General features: G+C 59.1%; 2 protein-coding genes across 2 annotated transcripts; both read left to right on the top strand.

Moving 5' to 3' along the window:
- The first annotated feature begins 8,543 nt into the window (after nt 1-8,543).
- Otos (otospiralin) lies at nt 8,544-9,576 on the top strand. Its single transcript, XM_076865523.1, has 3 exons — nt 8,544-8,601; nt 8,723-8,749; nt 9,392-9,576. The coding sequence occupies exons 1-3, from the start codon at nt 8,544-8,546 to the stop codon at nt 9,574-9,576; spliced, it is 270 nt and encodes an 89-aa protein (XP_076721638.1).
- A 2,078-nt stretch (nt 9,577-11,654) lies between these two features.
- Cops9 (COP9 signalosome subunit 9) lies at nt 11,655-15,466 on the top strand. The gene is made up of 3 exons (XM_076866216.1): nt 11,655-11,761; nt 12,930-13,002; nt 15,220-15,466. Exons 1-3 carry the CDS (start codon nt 11,699-11,701, stop codon nt 15,255-15,257), a joined length of 174 nt encoding a protein of 57 aa, XP_076722331.1. The 5' UTR covers nt 11,655-11,698; the 3' UTR covers nt 15,258-15,466.
- The last annotated feature ends 2,816 nt before the right edge of the window (nt 15,467-18,282 follow it).

Below are 18,282 nucleotides of genomic sequence, written 5' to 3' on the forward strand. Positions count from 1 at the left end.
ACCCATCTCCACGGGAGCTGCCGTATCTGGTCAGTAATGTCAGCCCAAGGCAGCTGTCTGAACTGAGTCATGAATTTTGCTAAAGTCCCCTAAATGTCCTAGTAGCCAGGATGCCACTAAAGGCTACATGTGGCTGTGTGTCTTGAGTCTCCCTCAGCCAGGGTCCTCCCCTGCTCTGGGGACCTGGCCTCAGGTGAGCAGCACAGGCTGTGCCAGTCTCTGACTCTGAGGGGCAGGGGTGCTCTCTGTCCAGCCTGCGGCCACTGGACCTTCCCCATAAGCACTGAGGACTGGAGCTTGCTGAGTCTGGGGACTTTCTTTGGTCTCTCAGAAAGCTACCTCACTGTCCAGCAACTGGGCTGTGGATGGTCCAGGTCCAGTGCCCAGGCCCACTCTAAGAGTTTCAGGCAGTTGTTCTGATGAGAGAGCCCCTGAATGCAGGCTGAAGGTGGACAGGGTCAGGTTTGCAGGGGATGAGGCCAGAGGGGCATTGAGGCCCAGGTTGGGTGCCTGTGGGAGCCTGGGAGGGGCACAGAGAGGGATGCGTGAGCCGAGCTCCAACATTGGCAGCACAGCCCTTAGCTCTCCCAACCAAGGCCAGTGCTGAGAGTGGCCTTGCTCCTGAGCCTCGGCCTCTCCGTCCAGAGCAAGCAGAGAGCAAGCAGAGGGCAGGCCACACTGCTGCCCTGCTCAGAGGCCGGCTGCAAGGCTGGGCCCCCGGGGGGCACTCCTGGGGGCAGAGCTGCACACAGGTGGCAGCACAGACCCTGGGCCACCAAAGACAGGAAACCAGGGGTCCTGACTGCATGGAGAGGACTCCCTGGAGGGGCTGCCTGTGGGTGGGGCATGGCAAAGGGCAGGCCCTCCCTATGGACCTCCCTGCTGCTCTGAGACACCCCCATTCCTGCCTCTCAGGTCAGGACCAGGACCCAGGCTCCAGGTCAGCTGAGCACCTACACTGAGGGGTGGGGTGAGCAACGTCTCTAGATATGGACAGGGTCAAGTGTCCAGCTGAGGTTTTCTTCAAGTTTTAGAGATAGCCTCTGGTGCTTGGCCCTTCCTCCTCTGTCTCAGGGACCCCAGGTCATGTGTCCATTCATGGAACTGAGGGAGCCGGTTGGTGTCCTGGACCCAACCCTGTGCTGGGATGCTGAGGGATGCACCAGGCGTGGCCCTGACCACCCCACCCAGTGACCTGTCCTGATTCTATCCTGTGTCCATCAAGCTGAGGATGCAGTTTCTGGGGCTCTGGGGAAGGTAACTGGGACTCAGGTTGGGACTCAGGGTGGGGCTGTGCTCATGCAGAAGGTGGGGGCTGAGCTTGCCTGGTCCCCGCACAGGACAGCAGAGCTGGCATGTGCCAGTCCCTAGGTGAGGGGTCGGGGTGCAGGAAACCGTTCAGCCCTTCCTGAGGGGATGCACACACACAAGGGGGGAGTGTGTGTTTGCACGTGGTGTACTTACACTGTGTATGTGTGTGTGCGTGCACACGCATGTGTGAAAGTGTGTACGCGTGTGTGTGGGTAGTGCGCACATGTGTGGATACACACGTGTGTGCGGGTAATGTGTACATGTGTGGTATGCGCACGTGTGTGCAGCCGTGTCTGTGTGTGCAGGTGTGTATGACTGTCTGCACCTGCACACTCCAGGCCACTTCCCTGTGGCAGAAGCTTCACGGGTGGCCACTGAGGACCCGCCCTTCCTTCCTCATCTGCGTCTGCGTGGAGAGAAGCCCCCCTGGAGGCACCCAGGCCGTGACAGAGCACGGTCCTCTGGGACTCCCCAAGCACTGGCTCAAGTGCTCACCCATCAGCATGGCACCAGACCTCAGCTTTTCCTCCAACAAGGACGGAACGTTCCTGAGCTGCCCTGGCAGTCATGGCCGCCTGGGTGACATCCCCTGGTCTTTCCTTTCCTCGGCTGGCCAGCCAGTGGGCTCTGAGGGAGCCGCAGGAGGGGCACAGAAGCGGGTATGGGAATGAGCCTGCAGCCTTGCCCTGCGCCCAGAGCCTTGGACCAGCTCCTGTGGGACCCAGTGCCCGGGCAGGGCGGGTGGCAGGGGGCAGGGCGGGTGGCAGGGGGCAGGGTTGAGGTCTGAAGGACACCTGCCGGTGACTTCTCAGAAACTGGCCCGCAAGCCCACAGGGCACAGCGGCGGGCACCGTCTCCTGTGCTCTGTGCTCACCCAGTATCCTGAGGCCAAGCCTGGTTCCCACAGCCACAGTGATCTTGGGGTCACCCACGGGCGGCCTGTCCCTGGGACACACCTTCAGCCACAGAGCCACGGCTCATTGACGCCACCCTGGAACCAGGGCGCCCCAGCCCCGAGAGCCTTCCTGGCGGCAGGCTGGGCCCCCCAGCGTCCTTCTGGCTCCAGGGCCTCCCGGACATTCAGGAGCAGCGGTCCAGCCAGGCCGGGGAGGGCTCTGCCGTGCTGACAGAGCTGGAACCTGGCCAGCACTGGCACTGCTGACCCTGGCCTGGAGGTGGAACTGCCTGCTTCAGGAACCACGTCAGAACTGGGCACAGGCAGGCCCACGCGTGGCCTGGGGTCCCCACGCTGGGGAGAGTCAAGCTGAGCTGCCCTGGAGATGGAGCCCTGATGATGAAGAATCTGTCAGGCCTGGCCCTGAGGCGGGCGGGGCCTGGGCGGCGGGCGGGGCCTGGGCGGCGGGCGGGGCCTGGGCGGCGGGCGGGGCCTGGGCGGCGGGCGGGGCCTGGGCGGCGGGCGGGGCCTGGGCGGCGGGCGGGGCCTGGGCGGCGGGCGGGGCCTGGGCGGCGGGCGGGGCCTGGGCGGCGGGCGGGGCCTGGGCGGCGGGCGGGGCCTGGGCGGCGGGCGGGGCCTGGGCGGCGGGCGGGGCCTGGGCGGCGGGCGGGGCCTGGGCGGCGGGCGGGGCCTGGGCGGCGGGCGGGGCCTGGGCGGCGGGCGGGGCCTGGGCGGCGGGCGGGGCCTGCTCGGGGTGGCTGCATTGCTGCGAGCCACCTTGCTGTCTGCTCGTCCAGGACACCTGGACTGGGGGCAGGCGTAAGGCCCCATGGAGGCCCCCTGCCTTGGCACCACAGGGCAGGACAGGACGCCTCTGTTCACTTAAGTTCTGGAAACACGCGGCATCCAGACCCTCTGCAGCAGCCAGTCCTAGAGCCACCCCTCGGCCCCGGGCTTGCTCTTGGCAACATCACCCCAGCAGGTCCAGGGGTGCACTGCTGTCCAGGCTGCCCCTTGGGGAGAGAGCAAGGGCAGGGGAGAACCAGGCTGGCTTAGAGCCCAGGACCCTGCATGGGCCACAGCTGAGGACTCCAGGTCCTGGACAGAAGCAGGATTGACAGCGTCCATGCGAGGCTGCTCCACGTCACCAGAGGGCAGGGATGGGCAGGGGGCCTCACTCACAGAGGCCAGTGGCAGGAGCTCTGTGGAGTCCACTCCACTGTTTCCATGAGCTGCCCCCTGTGTCCACTCTAAGCTCTCGTCTGGGTTAGAACTGTGACCCTAAAACCAAGAACTTCAGATGCACGTGAAGATGGTCACGGCATCGCTGCTCAGAGTGGTCAGGTCCTGGAAACCCAGATGTCCATCCAGGAAAATGACTGAATCGGCACAGCGTGCTACAGCAGGGCAGGGTCCCCAACCCAAGGTGCCCCTGGGTGTGTGTCAGTCAGGGTTGTCCTGACCAGGGTTGGGGCTGGCATGTGATGGGTAGAGGCCTGAGGTGGTGGAGTCCTGAGGTGGGTGGAGGCTGAGGTGGGTAGAGGCCTGAGGTGGTGGAGGCTGAGGTGGGTGGAGGCTGAAGTGGTGGAGGCCAGAAGTGGGTGGAGGCTGAGGTGGGTGGAGGCTGAGGTGGTGGAGGCTGAGGTGGGTAGAGGCCTGAGGTGGTGGAGGCTGAGGTGGGTGGAGGCCAGAGATGGGTGGAGGCCAGAAGTGGGTGGAGGCTGAGGTGGCTGGAGGCTGGGGTGCTGCTGGACATCTAGCGATCTACCCGAGGTCCATCGTGCTGAAGGTGGGAACTGGAATCAAAGTGTTGTTGCTGTTAGGAAGGACGAGTGGGCCTCATACATATTGACCTGGCAGACCTCCAAAATATGTCACTCAGTGAGAAAATGGGCTTATGGTTCACGTGTGTGATCGGGGCCTGTTTATGCTACCCAGCAAACATGGGCAGCCCAGGAGAGGGCCTGTCATGGCCGCCATGGCCTCACTGGGACAGGGAGGCCTAGGGCTGGAGGGGCGGTGGTCTTCATTCCTCTTTCACTCTGGAAGGGCATCTCCGTCCTCCCTGACTGGCTGCTCCTGGGGCCAGGCTGACATCTCCTGTGAGCCAGATGGGGGATGGGCTCTGCTGTCCAGGCTCTGGGCTGGACAGCCACCTCCCAGCCGGGCCAGGAGACAGATTTACCAGGGCTTCCAAAGGCAGAGACGCGTTCCTGGCCCAGCTGGACCCTGCCCAGCAACGGCCACCTCACTCCCCGCACTCTGGGCTCACAGCACCTTCTCGTGTGAAGCAACAGGTCAGGAATCTGGGACAGCAGCTGGGTGCCACCGAGACCTCTCCTGCCCCTCCTGTCCCTCAGCATTGCGGAGAGAGAGCTGGAGGCTCCGAGGGAGGAGGGCAGCCGGCCGTTTGCCGGGGAAGCTATGAAGGCTGGACTCTCCAGCAGAGACCCTTGGAGGCTGAGAGGGCAGGCACCCTGGGGGGTGGCAGGACGCTGTGGCCTGGCGCCTCCGGCAGCTGAGAAACGCACAGTTCCCTGAGGTCAGCCTCTCTGTGGCAGTGAGGAGGTCACCAGTGGATCGATTTCAGGCCGCAGAGACTGGCTGAAGGGTCCCCTGCAGTCAGGGGCCTCGACGTGCAGTCCTGGAGCCCTGGCCCTGTCTGGGAGCAGCAGAAACTGACGCCAGTCAGAGTTGGGGAGGAGTGTCCACCATCCCCAGCAGTCCATTGCTGGCTAGGCCCATCCCCAACCTCAGGAGGATGTCTGTTGGCATCCCCAGCTGCCCATGGGTCCCAGGGTGGTCCCTGGACCATTGCCCCATCTTGTGGGCAGTCTCAGCCTTGGGTCATGTCCCTGCCCCACGACTCCTCCCACTGCGGCCCCTCTGTCCAGCGCTCCCACTCCTGCTGAGGCCAGCCCACCGCACAGACATTGGGACCACGTCCAGGAGGGACTCCCAAGGGCCCAGCCCTGTGCAGCCTGTGGCAGTGCCCTCTCCTGGTTCTGCTGTTCCAAGGCACTTTGGGCCCCGTTCCAGACATGCTGGTTCCCAGAACCCCAGCGGGTCAGACCTGGAGAGACCTTGTGGGGTCCGCCCTGGCCCTCCTCCCCTGAAGGCCGCAGGGAGGGTCTGGAGACTCTGCTCCATCAGGTGTCTTTGTAAGTCACCGGGGCTTTCATTCCAAAGTCTGCCTATTCATGTTCATTAACTTCATGATACTTAAGTTCCTTTATTGAACTAACAACATGAGCAGAACCTATGGGTTTGGGAACGAGTGTAGGTGACATTAGAAGACGTCCCTCCCACTATTGGAGCAGGGGCAGTCCTTCCCGATGACCCAGGCCCGGTGTCTCAGCAGGTTTGGGGGGAGTATGGCACAGTACTGAGGTCTGTGGGCCAAAGCCACTGGAATGGCATGTCCTGTGATGCAGGAGGGGCAGCAGGGGGCGGCTGAGGGGCCTCTGGGCTGGAACCCTTGCTAGCTGGACAAAGGCAGAGAGCCACGCTCCATCAGCAACTGCTCCAAGCACTGCCCACTGAGCCAGCAACTGCTCAGGCCCTGGACACCAGGCTCTCTAAGGAGCCCAGGGACACAGTTGGGCAAGAGGGCCACCTGCCATGACGGAGGACACAGGACAGAGTGACAGGCTAGGGGATACATGGGGCAGCAAGGCCTGCAGAGGAGGCTGTCTTCAGCCCCAGGGAGGTGCAGCTCTTGGCTGGAGAGGGCTGGGGTCCGAGCAATGAGCAGGCCCAGCACGGACACTGGACACACTCCACAGGGCAGGAAGGGAGGAGGGCCTGGGGAAGAGTTGCAGTGAGAGCTGAGTCTCCCAAGAGAACAGGTGGCCCTGTGGGGCACTGGCCTGGGCATCTGGGGGCTGCAAGACCCAGGCCACACCTGCTGTTTCCCGGGTGGGCGGGAGGGGGCGCCAGAGACTTTATCTTTGCCACGCTGATGTTGCCGCCAGCCTGCGCCTTCTCATTATCAATAGAGGGTACAGGGCAGCCTTTGTCCACCCAGAATGGCCTTATGCAGCCCAAGCATTTTCTTACTCCAGACAGTAGACCTCCTGAGGCCTCTGATGCCTCCATAGGGAGGGCCCTATGCCCTGCAGGGACAGGGGTTGGGACAGGGAAGACCCCAATCCAGGGAGTGGTGGTCAGCCAGGCTTCAGAGCAGTTGCTGGACAAATTCCAAACCCACCGTTACCAGGGTCCACCGCTGAGTTAGGATTCATGCGGGAAGGTGGACACTCAGGTATTTCAAGCTGCCTTGCTCGTTCCCATGTGAGCCAGAGGCACAGATGCTAACCACCCTGCTGAGGACTGACACGCTGGGCTCACTCAGAGCTCCGAGGGGGAGGAGCCGGTGGCACCTGCACCTTCTCGGGTCCTCCAGGGCCTTCAGCCTGGACCCTGCTGAGCCTCACCACCCCAGGTGTGCTCTGGGGCCCTGCAGCTTGGTAGTGATGCCGAGCACCCAGTCAGAACCTGAGTTTCAATAGAATCCCTGGAGATCCCTAAAGATGAGTCCATGTTTCTCCCGCCCAAACCAGAACACACGGGGTGGGGGGCAAACCCCCTCCAGGACTTTCTTGGCCCACTGCAGGAGAGCAGGGGTGGGGGAGGACCAGTGGATGGGGCAAGGGGTGTAGAGGGCAGGGCCTCCACGTGGAGGCCAGTCACAGGGAGCTGCTGCTGCTGTTTAGACTTCCTGACATAAGATAAATTATCTACAATAAGTACAGAAAGAGAAGACAAAACGTATGTGCACCTGTAGTCCCCCCCACCAAACACCATCCCTGTCCGTCTTCCTAGACGTTTGACACAGTCCTCTGTCAGGAACAGAGTCATGAAGATACAGCGACTGCTGCCGGGTGTGCTTTTCCTAACATCATCCTGGGATGCCATCTCAGCGGGGCGGGAGCCATGGCCGCGGGCAGCTCTCTCCTCCTCTGACACAGGAGGCCCGGGCCTGCTCCCATGCAGATTTCCCTCTGTGTCTGACTGTTGTAATAAAACCAACCACGAGCGCATCCCCGTGACGAGTCCTGTGTGTTCTCTTAGTGGATTGTGGTTTTGGAGACCCCAAAGCAGCTGCCCCCAAGAGAACCTGTTACCTCCTGTAGCCACAGGGACCAGGTTTCTGAAAATGAAACCCAAAGTCTAATCTGGCGGGTGTCTGCATTATCATGCAAGTTAAGTTTGCTGCCTCTGTGGGTCTCTGGGTAAATTTAGGGCATTGTTAGAGAAAGAATGGGCCTCAGCCATTAGGATGGGGATCTGTGGGCAAATTGGGGTGGAGCTGGGGATCTTTAGGTGCAGAATCCCAAAACGTGTGGGTGAGCAAGTTTCCCAGCACCCCTGAAGCACCCTGGGGTGGAGAGGAAAAACAAAGGAACCGGCCCCCTGGACAGGTAGTGTCCCACGGGATGGCAGACCTCACGGGCAGGGCCAGGAATCTGCGCTGACTCGGAGAGGCAGGGTGGTCTCGGGCACTGTGGTGGTCTGTGCAGAGAGGTGCATTCTCATGGCTCAGGACCCCTTGGCATTTGAGCTGGCATCCCTTGGGCTGGGACACTCTCCTTCCAGACTAGAGACAGGCTCTGCATAAGCCCAAAAGCTCTGGTTTGGAGACAGGTCCAGCTCAGCCCGTGACTTTGCTCGACAGTCATTCTGTGACTCGTGCCAGCTGGACTGCTGGGGCAGCTCTGGGCTCACCCACATCACCCCAGGACAGGAAGCTTCCCTGGGTCCAGTGGCAGACGCCCGCTCTCTTGTGGGTTTGTTCCAAGTGTCAAGGTTGAATCTCAGTCCTGAACGCTGTAGAAACAGACTGCACAAGGATGCTTTTCTCTCAACTTGATCTTGGATCCAAGTCTCACAAGTTGATCCCGTGACTCTGCTGCCCGCAGGGCTACAAAAGCCCACAGTCCTCTGGCTGGGAATGAGATATTCAGTTTGACAGTTCAGGCAGGTGACGTTTCCTTCCTTGTCCCCAGCCCCTGTATAAAGAGGAGGTTTTGAGCTGGCAGCGACACATCCAGGCTGCACCGTTGGGCTGAGCAGACGGAGGGAAGGTAAAGCCTCTGGGGACCTGGGACTGTATCCGAGGGCAAGGAAGGCAGACTCTTAAGTAATCAGAATCAATGAAGCCAACCAGGTGGGGGCTTCATGGGAGAATGATGGCTCGAAACCACTGAAGTCGGAGTCACTGGGCAGACACTAGCTTCCCAGGGGTGGCAGAAAGGCTGGCCCTGGTGCACAGTGGTCTCGCCCTCTGGACTCCTGCAGGTAGACCTAAGGAGTCGACTGGTTGCAACTGGGGACGATGGAGGCCTGCTGGATGCTGGGGCTGGCCCTCTGCCTCCTGCTGGGGCCTCTTGCAGGTGAGGGGCCCCTCTGGGACAGACCTCTGCCCTCCGGTGCTCCCCCTCCATACTGCAGTCCACTCAGCAGTGTGGGTCAGGTCTGGGATGCTTGGCTGATGGCCTCCCCTTCCCTTTGCAGGGGCCAAGCCTGTGCCGGAGGGGGCAGGTAAGCTCTTCCTGGCTCTTCCTTCATTTACATCAATAACTGTGGGTGGGGGTGGAAGCAGCGGTTGCTGGGGCCAGGGCTTCTTTACCAGACAGACATGATGGGAAGCCTGGCTCAGCTGAGAGGAGGTGGGTCACTGCCAGCAGGCCCTGCCCAGCAGCCTGGGAACACACCTGGCCAATAAAGCCCCGAAATTCCCACCCTCAGGCCTGGGATTGGTCCGGGGCCCTCCCTCAAGTTCAAACACAGTTAGGTATTATCTGGGTGTCTTTGCCCAAACTCTAGGACCAGGAAGCTCTGCTCTCCTCTGAACCCCTCCCAGGACACTGCCCAAGCCCCTACAATCCTACCAGCCAGCTCCTCCCAGTTCAGCACCTCCCGGAGTGAGGGTGGCCTCCCCTCTCTCCCTCCCCTCCATCTCAGGTCCTCATCCCTCCCCCCTCTCTGACTCTTCCTCTGTCCCTAGACCTGGCACCCATAAGATGCAGGGACACTGGCCCCTGTTCCTAGGATGATCAGGGGCAGCCTGGGCCCTGCTCCAGGCCAGAAGGCCCTACCACTGCAGGTGCTGCTGGGCTGTCTACCTGCCCCAGAGGGGTCTCCAGGCAGTGGGCAGCCCCTGAGGTGGCTCCTGTCTCTCAGACCCCTATGCTGAACCTCCGGCCCTGCCCTACTGGCCCTTCTCCACCTCTGACTTCTGGAACTACGTGCAGTACCTGCAGAGCCTGGGCGCCTACCCACAGCTGGAGGACCTGGCCCGCACCTTCTTTGCCCACTTCCCCCTGGGGAGCACCCTGGGCTTCCACGTCCCCTACCAGGAGGACTGAGCAGCATCCAGCCTGACGCCTGTCTGGCTGCACTGCCCTTGCCTTGGGGTGACCCATAGCCATGGTGGGGTGGGGGTCTGGTGGCTTCACACCAGTAAACCTCCCACTGAAGAGGCACCACAGGCCATGGGGCGCCACAGGCCAGGGACACACTCTGACCTTCCGCACAGCTGCACACAGTGCCTCTGCTCTATTGTCTCCCCAGCTCACCTGGCTGGCTCTGATCCCTGGGGACCCTGCTTTAATAAATGTCTGCACACTTTCATCCATGGGAGTCGCCTCTGTGTCACCCCCTCCTCCAGTTCTCTCCATAACCCTCAGATTGCTGGTGGGGAAACTGAGGCAGGAACAGAGGCTTGGCCTGAATCCTTAAAGCCATTCAGCTGGTCAGAGGAGCTGGTTCCAGCCCCAGGAGGGGACACGGAGTTGGGCAGCAGTCAGCCCAGGCCAGGTGTCCACACTTGACACAGAGCACACTCCTGAGGGCGGCAGGGAATGAGCCCATCTGTGAGGGGGGTCAGGGCCCAGGTTCAGGCTCCGAGGCTGAGGAGGGAGGGGTTTGTGGCCCTGGGCAGTCCTGTGGGAGTGGGAGGGTGGACAGGCAGCGCAGGAGTGCCTCAGGTCCAGCCCCAGTGCAGTGAGACCCATCTGTGCAAGGTGTGCAAGCCAAGAGGACCGTGGGGCTCACACCCAGTCAGGAAAGAGAGCCAGCCAGTGGCAGCCCCCTCACTGCCTCAGGGGACACACTCTGACCTGGCATCTGAGGCTCCTCTGCCCTGAATCCAGTCACTGTCCACTCAGGCCAGGCTGGCCCCTGTCCAGGCCACAATACCCTCACATCTCTGCTCTGTCCCTTGGCCTCCACAGCCCCTCCCAACCTCCATGTCCACCTACTCCTGAAAGTTAAGGAAAGATGATTCAAGGTCACTAAAGGCGAGTAAGAGACTACCAAGACAGGGGCAAGGGCCTGTGGGCTTCCCAACGGGAAAGACTGCGTTCAACTCCAACAGCAGCAGCAGTGGGGGTGGACAGCAAGGAGCAGGCTGGATGATGGACGGAAAGTGACTGAAGGTGGCACAGTGGGTCTTGCTAAACAGGACTTCCGGAAGGAGGCCAGGGAGCTCGGATACCTACGGGTGTGAGGGCGGAGGAACCCCATCAGATGTCGGGGTGATCACATCTGGCTGCGCTGGCTTAGCAGGGCTCTTTGCTAAAACTGGGCTTTACAGACGCGCAGAGCTGGGCCTCAGACGGAGGCAACAGCACTCTGGGCAGCGGACCAAGTCGAGGCCAGGCGCCTCCTGCTCCCTCTCGGCTCTGGTCTCTCCCTCCTTTCCCCTTCCTCCTTTCCTTCCCTACCCCCTTTTCTCCGTCACAAATTGTGGCAAAACAATACAACATGAAATTTCCACCTTAACCATATTCAAGTGTCACCAGGCACGTTCCCGGCGCCTCCAAAGGGACCGCCAGTGAAACCGCACCGTGTCTTTCGGTGACCGGCTTATTTCAGTAACACTCTGTCCTCGAGGCTGGCCCTCGCTGACCGCGGGGGAACGTGCCTCCTGGGTGGCACTGCGCCCTGGGGACAGGCCCGTTCCGTTTGTGCCTTCGCCCACGGCGCGGCGCTCGCAGGAGTCCGCTTCCCACCGGGGACGCGCTCCGGAGGGGACTCGGGGCGGCCCTGTGCGGTATTCGGAGGACTCGAGGATGTCCTCCGGTCGCCGCGAGGTCCCGCCTCCGCGGGCAGCACCAGAACGCGGACGCGGGTGGCGCGCGGCGGCTGTGAACGTCGCTGCGCGTCCCCGAGCCCGGCGTGCGCATCCTTCTCCGGGAAGGGCTGCCGTGCCCGGCCCGCTCCACGTCGGGCTTCGATGTCCAAGAGCTCCCCGCTCCTTCCACCCGTCGGCTGCGACGCAGCCTCCGGCTCCCGGCGCCCTCCCCGGGCACGCAGGTCGGCGAGACCAGCCTAGCTCCCGATGGCGCCGCACGGAGCCAACCCGGGCTGACCCGGGTCCGCGGCGGGCACCACCGAGTCGCGGTCCTCCAGCGTCTAGACCTGCCGGGTGGGAGCGCCGGAAGTAGGCGCGACGAGCCGGAAGTGGGCAGAGCGCGACGGCCCGAGATGAAGCCGGCGGTGGACGAGATGTTCCCCGAGGGTGCCGGTCCTTACGTGGACCTGGACGAGGTGAGGTGGGAGCGTCGGCGTTCTGGCCTAGTGTAGGGGCGGTTGCCGGAAGGCGGGAGCTGGTTCCCCGCTTGGCGACGCCCGCGCGTCTTGGGGACGAGCCTGGCCGGGGTGCGCAGCTCCTGCGTCGCAGGGGCCCGCGGAGTGGGTACCGGGGGAGGAGAGAACGCAGGGTCAGATCGTGGAGCGGCACGGAGCGGGCGGGTCCTGCGCATCCCACTCCCGGGGCCCCGAACCCAGCTCCTGTCAGGTTTTAAGGCCCCTGCGGGAGGCCTCAGGCTCCGATTTGCTAGGCGGCTGGTCACTTAGCAGAGTTCGGAGTTGGGTTTGGAGTGGGAGGGTAGGAAAATGGAATTAGAAAGGAAACTTGAAGAAGGTCTGGATAAGGCCGGTGGGAGCAGGGAGAACCCCAACCTAGGATTTACGTGGTGGCGTCTGTGTGGCTCCCTGTAGTGTTGGGATGGGGAGGCTGGCTGAGAAGGGGGGAGTCTTGGAACCTTGGCAGCAACCAGAAACGGAGCACGGGAGGCGTTTGGCACTTGGGAGTTGAGCACACACCTTCGAGGATGTAGGGACCAGAGCAGGAACAGGCTCCTGTGGCCAGCCATCCAGACGGCTACCATCAGAGGACACTGCACTGATCCTTCCCAGGCGACTAAGCAACGTGCAGAATCCTGAGTGCATTCTATTGCCCAGCGGTGGCAGTGACCTGATTTTGCCACCAGGAGGAGCTTCAGCTGTGGGAGGCTCTGAGGGCACACAAGGGCCAGGGCAGGTCAGCTTCCAAGGGAAATGGTTGCATTCTCAGAAGGGAGGGGTCCAGAATAGTTGCCAGGCTGGGGTTGTACATGCTTGTGGTCTCTGTGCAGTATCCAGGAGGGGACTGGAGGCTGAACTTGAGGTCCACAGATGAGTAGTGGCACTCAGGGCAATGGAAATTCTCTTTTTGAAAGAAAGGGAAAAATTAAGGAATGTAGAATTTTAGAAACTGCTCCTTGAATCCCCTCTTCACACACATTCTTTATTTGCAACTAAAATTCTTAACTCCACCCTGAGTACTTGCCTGTCACCCCTCACCCTGTACCTGTTTCCAGGAGGTATGGGGTGCTATGACAACTCAAAGCTGTTTTGGGGAAAGAGCTCACATAACTTACCTTTCACTCCCCAGGCAGGAGGCAGCACTGGACTCCTGATGGACTTGGCAGCCAATGAGAAAGCAGTCCATGCAGACTTCTTTAATGGTAGGGGTGCCGGGATTCTGCATGCCTGGTTTTATTTAAAAGTTTTTCCTGTAAGTTAATACAGTGGGACGATCTTGTGACCTGAATAATTAGGATCATGGAACAGTGAAGCCAAGACACGGCCGTTCTCAGAGTACAGTGCAGAATCGATCACACTGGCTGTCGGCCACATCTGGAGAAGCATGAAATTGCTTCCTGTCTCACATGCCAGGGCCTGAGATTGAGTAGGTGGCATGAATGTTAGCACATGCTAACAGCCAGTTGTGGCTGGCCTGTCACCCTGGACAGGTTCTCTCGGGTGGCTGTACTCTCCTGATCATCCCTCCCTTCTTCCTTTCCCATACTTGTCTGCCCGTGGCTGTCTTTGCAAGGAGCAGCCACACTCCAGCTTCGGCCCTTCCCCGTCTTTGAGTCGGGACGAGGACACACTTCATCTTGTTTCAGAACTTTTCATGCTAGCTACCCAGGGAGTTTTACCAAACACACACTGAAAGCTGACCTCTCATGAACCTTCAAGTGTGCTAGAGGGCATGTTTCTCTTATTCCTCTGGTTTCTGAAGGCTTTGTCCATACAGGTTATTTGGGCCCTTACCAAGGGTTCAAACAGAGGAAACACAACATACATTTCCTGCTCAGAAGGTTGGGATTTCTCTCCTTTTTCTGTCCCGCTGTAATCACATGATTTTTGTTCCTATTAAAGAACTTTTGTTACTCACTTGTAGCAGCTGGGGTGGGATCTTGCCATGTTGGTGTCTGCCTTTACAAATAATCCCTGAGTCCGTGCTAGTTTGGCTCACTGTCCAGGAGGGGAACCTTGCTGCTAAATAAGGTGCAGTCTTTCCAGGGGACCTGGCTGCCACCAACTGATATCAGACATCCCATAACCTTGGAGCTGAGCTTTGAGAGCCTCAATAGCCTTTCTCTAAATTCTGTCCAAGGGAACACAAGGTGTGGAAGGGTGGATGCCTTCCAGAGCTTCCTGGGATTCTCACCAGGCAAGGCCGTCTCATTCCTAGTGCTAGCACCATTAATTCACAGTTCAGTGATCTTCAAAAGTCCCTTTTGTCCTTTGCTAGCCTCTTAAATTAGAGATGATTGACTGTGTTCAATGGTCAGTGCTGAGATAAGACAGCTCTTGGATTCCAGTGAGAAGGATTTCCAAAGATTTCCAAAGAGAGTGGATTCCTGTGCACCTGCCTCTGTGCTCAGGAGCATGTCAGAGTCCTCCTGCAGGCGCTGCCCGTCTTGGGTGGTGGCTGTTATTGTCCACGAGGAGCCTCTGGCTTCAGTTGAGGTTTCTCCCACAGCCCTTTGACTCGTCAGCTGGGTGGACTTTGGGATCCATTGTCTGCTGGGCAGTGGGTCCTCACAATGAGTGTGACTTGCTCTCCTCCCTGGCTTGTTTCACAGTGCAGTGGAGGAGTTAAACGAGGTGGCAGGCAGGGCAGAACTGCACCCTGAGGGCTGGGTGGGATTGCCCTGGAAGGTGTCTCCTTGTGAAGATGTGGAGCAGAGGGATGCTCTGGGGAGAGGGAAGGAAGTGTCTAGAGCAATAGCACCACACAGAAAGGTCAGTGGGCAGTGAGTACTCCCTTTGTGGCCAGAGGAGCTGCCCTTCCCCAAGAAGGTCAGTGCGGGGCCTGCCCCAGCGCTCTGTCTGACCACGTCCTCAGGCCAGGGCCCACAGGAGGGGGCTTAGTTCTTTCTTTTCCCATGGTGAAGGGGATGCTGGCATGAGGTCCAGAACTTGGAAGGTGCACAGAGGAAAACAGAAGGACAAATTGGCCCTGGCTATGGTCACCGGCTAGTGCCTTGTGTGTTTATCCAGCTGCTTCTGGCAGGAATGGGGCTTCGTTGTGTCTTGAACTCACCTCTTCCAGGCCCCCTAAGGCCATTCTCAGTGGCGCAGTCCTTCTGCCACCTTTCTGCAGCCCCTCCGCATGTCACCCTTAGCACAGGTGTCAGTGCAGCTGTGAGTTGGCTCTCAGTGTGCAACACCTGTGTCTTCCTGCGTAAGAGCAGGTTAAAAGCACGTAGAAACCACACTGTCCCCTTGAATTGTGAGCCCTGTTAGCTAAAGCTGAGCATCTGTCGTGGGGAAAGGCCTCTGCCACATCATTTGCTGTCTGTGTCTTCAACTACCTGTAATTAACTTTGAAGTGGGTTTCTGGGATGCTTTCCCTATGTGCCCATTAATGTGGGGTTCTGTTTACATAGATTTTGAAGATCTCTTTGATGACGATGATGTCCAGTGAGTCCGGTCCAGCTGCACACATGGCCATGCACAGCACACCAGTCTGCACAGAGGGCGGTGTCAGATGGTTTAGAGACCTCGTGGAGATCACTAGAAGTCAGGACCTGGCCAACCGAGGGTGGGGGACTGTCTTAACCCCCTGGACACTTCATCATCTCCTGTGGAATGGCCTTTGTCCTCACGCTTATTAAAAATACACCATCACACAAAGGGCAGTTTTGATTCTTGCATGTCTGGGTGGATGTTGCCGTCCGAGTGTGTGAATTGGGTGCGTGCACTGTGTATCAGCATGCAAGGAGGATCAGACACTATGTGCTGCTTTTTGGTTCCTGGTGTGCCTCTGGTGTGGTGCCTGCTGATCACCTGTAGGTGTCCTGCTGCAGCACTCCTGACCCTGCATTTCCTTGAGTGGGCAGGGCTTTATTGCTGCCCACCCCCGGTGGCCTGGTCTCTTCCTCTAGCTTCCTCATCCAAGTGGCTTCTGTCACAGACCTGAGGCTTATGTCCCAGGGCTCTGTCCCATGGAGACTACATGGGGAAGGCCCAGCCAGTCAGCAGCAGCCAAGCTTGAGCTGTGCAGGGTGGTGGCTCCCAGCCACTCTGATGGAAGGACCTTTTCCTGCAGGGCAGGGAGCAGTGGGTGACCCACACACTGCCAGTGATGATTTAGTTGAAGAATATCTCCTACTAAAGTTAAATGTTCTGAAGGTCCTTGTTACAGTTCTGATAGAAGTGAGAACTCAATGAAACAGCCTTCTCCAGTGACTCAATGCCAGCCATGAGGGTCGTACAGCTGGGCTCTGGAGCCTTGGGCCCGGGAGGTAATTGGGGGGTCCAGGCAGGGTCACCGGCAAGGCCTTCTGGAGGAAGCACCTCCTTGCCCTGTCCTCAGGCTTCTGCCTCTTCAGAGTCAGGTGGAAATGCCCATCTTCTCCACTGGGGACCAGAGACAAATCTCTGAGCTCTTGGTGCCAGTGGTACTTCAGAACAAGCAGGTTTTAGAAAAAAGTCATTATTGATGATAGAACTCTTCCTGCCTTGACACTGCTTAGAGTCAAGGGAGAAAGTACTGTGAAAAATGTGCTTAGATAAAAGTCCTTTTGTTTCTCACGAGGCCAAAGCTGGGCACTCAGGAGCTGGACTGGTCCTTTGCTCAGGATTCAGGTCTCAGCCTAGAGTGAAGGGGACTGAGCCCTCTGTGTGCTTCTGCCACACCCTTCTCAGGAGACAGGCTCAGGCACTGTGAGACCAGAATGCTGTGTATCTTTTCAGGATCTAGTTCTGTGTCCGCACTTGCAGGCCTCCAGCAGCTCCGAGCTTTCCTAGGTGCCGGGTGGATTCATGGTTATCCTCCCTGGTGAGTCACAAAGTGCTGCTCATAATTATGACTTTTAGTGGCTGCTGGGTAATTCCTGAGGGGTGTGAGTGCTTCAGATGGCTGTCATCCTGAGTGTTCAAGAGCAGTCACTTATATATAGGTATCTGTGTTTAAGAAATAGCTTGATTTCTTTGTCCCCAGCATCAGGGGGAGCCTCTAGCACAGAAGGTGCTCAGCAAGTATCTGTTGAGTAGAAATAACAGTATATCAATATGCAAGGGGCTTGGAAAATGACTAAGCCCTAGGTCTTTCTGGAGAGAAGAAAATGCCAACCTAGAGAAGTGCTGAGCATCAGCCCCATGCTGTGCCCCTCTGGACCCAGAGCACCAGCAACACAAAGAGTGCAGCCAGTCTGTGCGTAGCAAGGGCCATGGGGCCCGGGTTTCCATTTGTCCTCAAGCCACACTTGGCTTGAGAGTTCTGCCTGAGCCCCTAACTCAGATCCCAGGGGTGTGATGGTCAGCCTTACCTGAGCAGAAAAGGTCCAGCCAAGTAAGACTGCCCCAGACACCTGACCTGCCTGGGGACACCCACAGGGGGACAAGGCACTGCATGCAACCCATCTGATGTGCTGCCTGGTCAGGGAGCAGCACAGTAGCTGAGGGTTCCTGGAGCTTGATGCCTGTGGCAAAGCCCAGCTGTCCGAGGTGGTCTGATACGTCTGCCTCGGGCTGTGAAGTGAGGGCAGTAGTGACGTTCCCTGTGGGGTGGGCAAGGGGGCTCTGAGTCAATGTGGGTGAAACGGCTTCCGTGGAGTCAGAGTCCCGTGGATGTGCGCTGCTGCTGTGTGCACATTTGGGCACTGCAGGGACTCTGGCCTTCCGCTTGGCTTTCCACTCTGATTTCTGAACCTTGTCAAAAAACCTCTCTGCTCGCCCAGGTCACTCAGAATTCTGGAGGACAAAGGTGGCAGACCCCATGCCCTTATCAAGAGCTGCCCTCTCCAAAGAGGCCATGAGGGAAATGAGGGGTGGATTTGGAAGGAGTTCCTGAAACAAGGTCACACGCCTAGAGCCGAAGCGTTGGTGTTTGTCAGATGTTGAGATGCTTGCAAAGGCATGAACGAAGCAATACAGTAAAAAATAATGGGCACAGAGTACTTAAAAAAGTTCATGGAGGAGCCAAGCCAAATGGCCAGTAAGTGTTTGAAGGCGCTCAGAATGACATGCGCCAGGCCAGCGAGGGATGAACACCACCCACCTTGGTGGGACAGGGGTGGCGGGAGGTGTAATAGTCATATGTGCCCCTGCCACCACCCAGCGGATCGAGGGGAAATTGCTGCTGGTAATAGTCGTAGGAGATCTCAGTGCCCCCAGTGGCAGTGGTCAGGTAATCCAGATGGAAAATCAGCCAGGATCCCTGGCCCTGAGGACATGCAAACTACGTGAACCCAGCAGCCGTGCACAGTAGTTCACCAACAGCAGCCACTTCCATACTTGGGACAACATGTACCCTTAGTCTTTTCTAAAGAGAGAGCGTAAGGGTGGTAAACAGGGAAGGGCCATGTGCCTGCTGACCTCTCAATACCACCCAACAAGCATGGAAAAAACCAAGTGAGTAGCTGAGGGATTGATGCCGTGGCCACCCGTGGGCTCCCACAGCCAGCCAGTGAGCTGAGGTGTCCACCTGGCCCTTGGGTGGGAAGCAG

The sequence above is a fragment of the Callospermophilus lateralis genome, chromosome 9, assembly GCF_048772815.1.
Source record: "Callospermophilus lateralis isolate mCalLat2 chromosome 9, mCalLat2.hap1, whole genome shotgun sequence".
NCBI lineage: Eukaryota > Metazoa > Chordata > Mammalia > Rodentia > Sciuridae > Callospermophilus > Callospermophilus lateralis.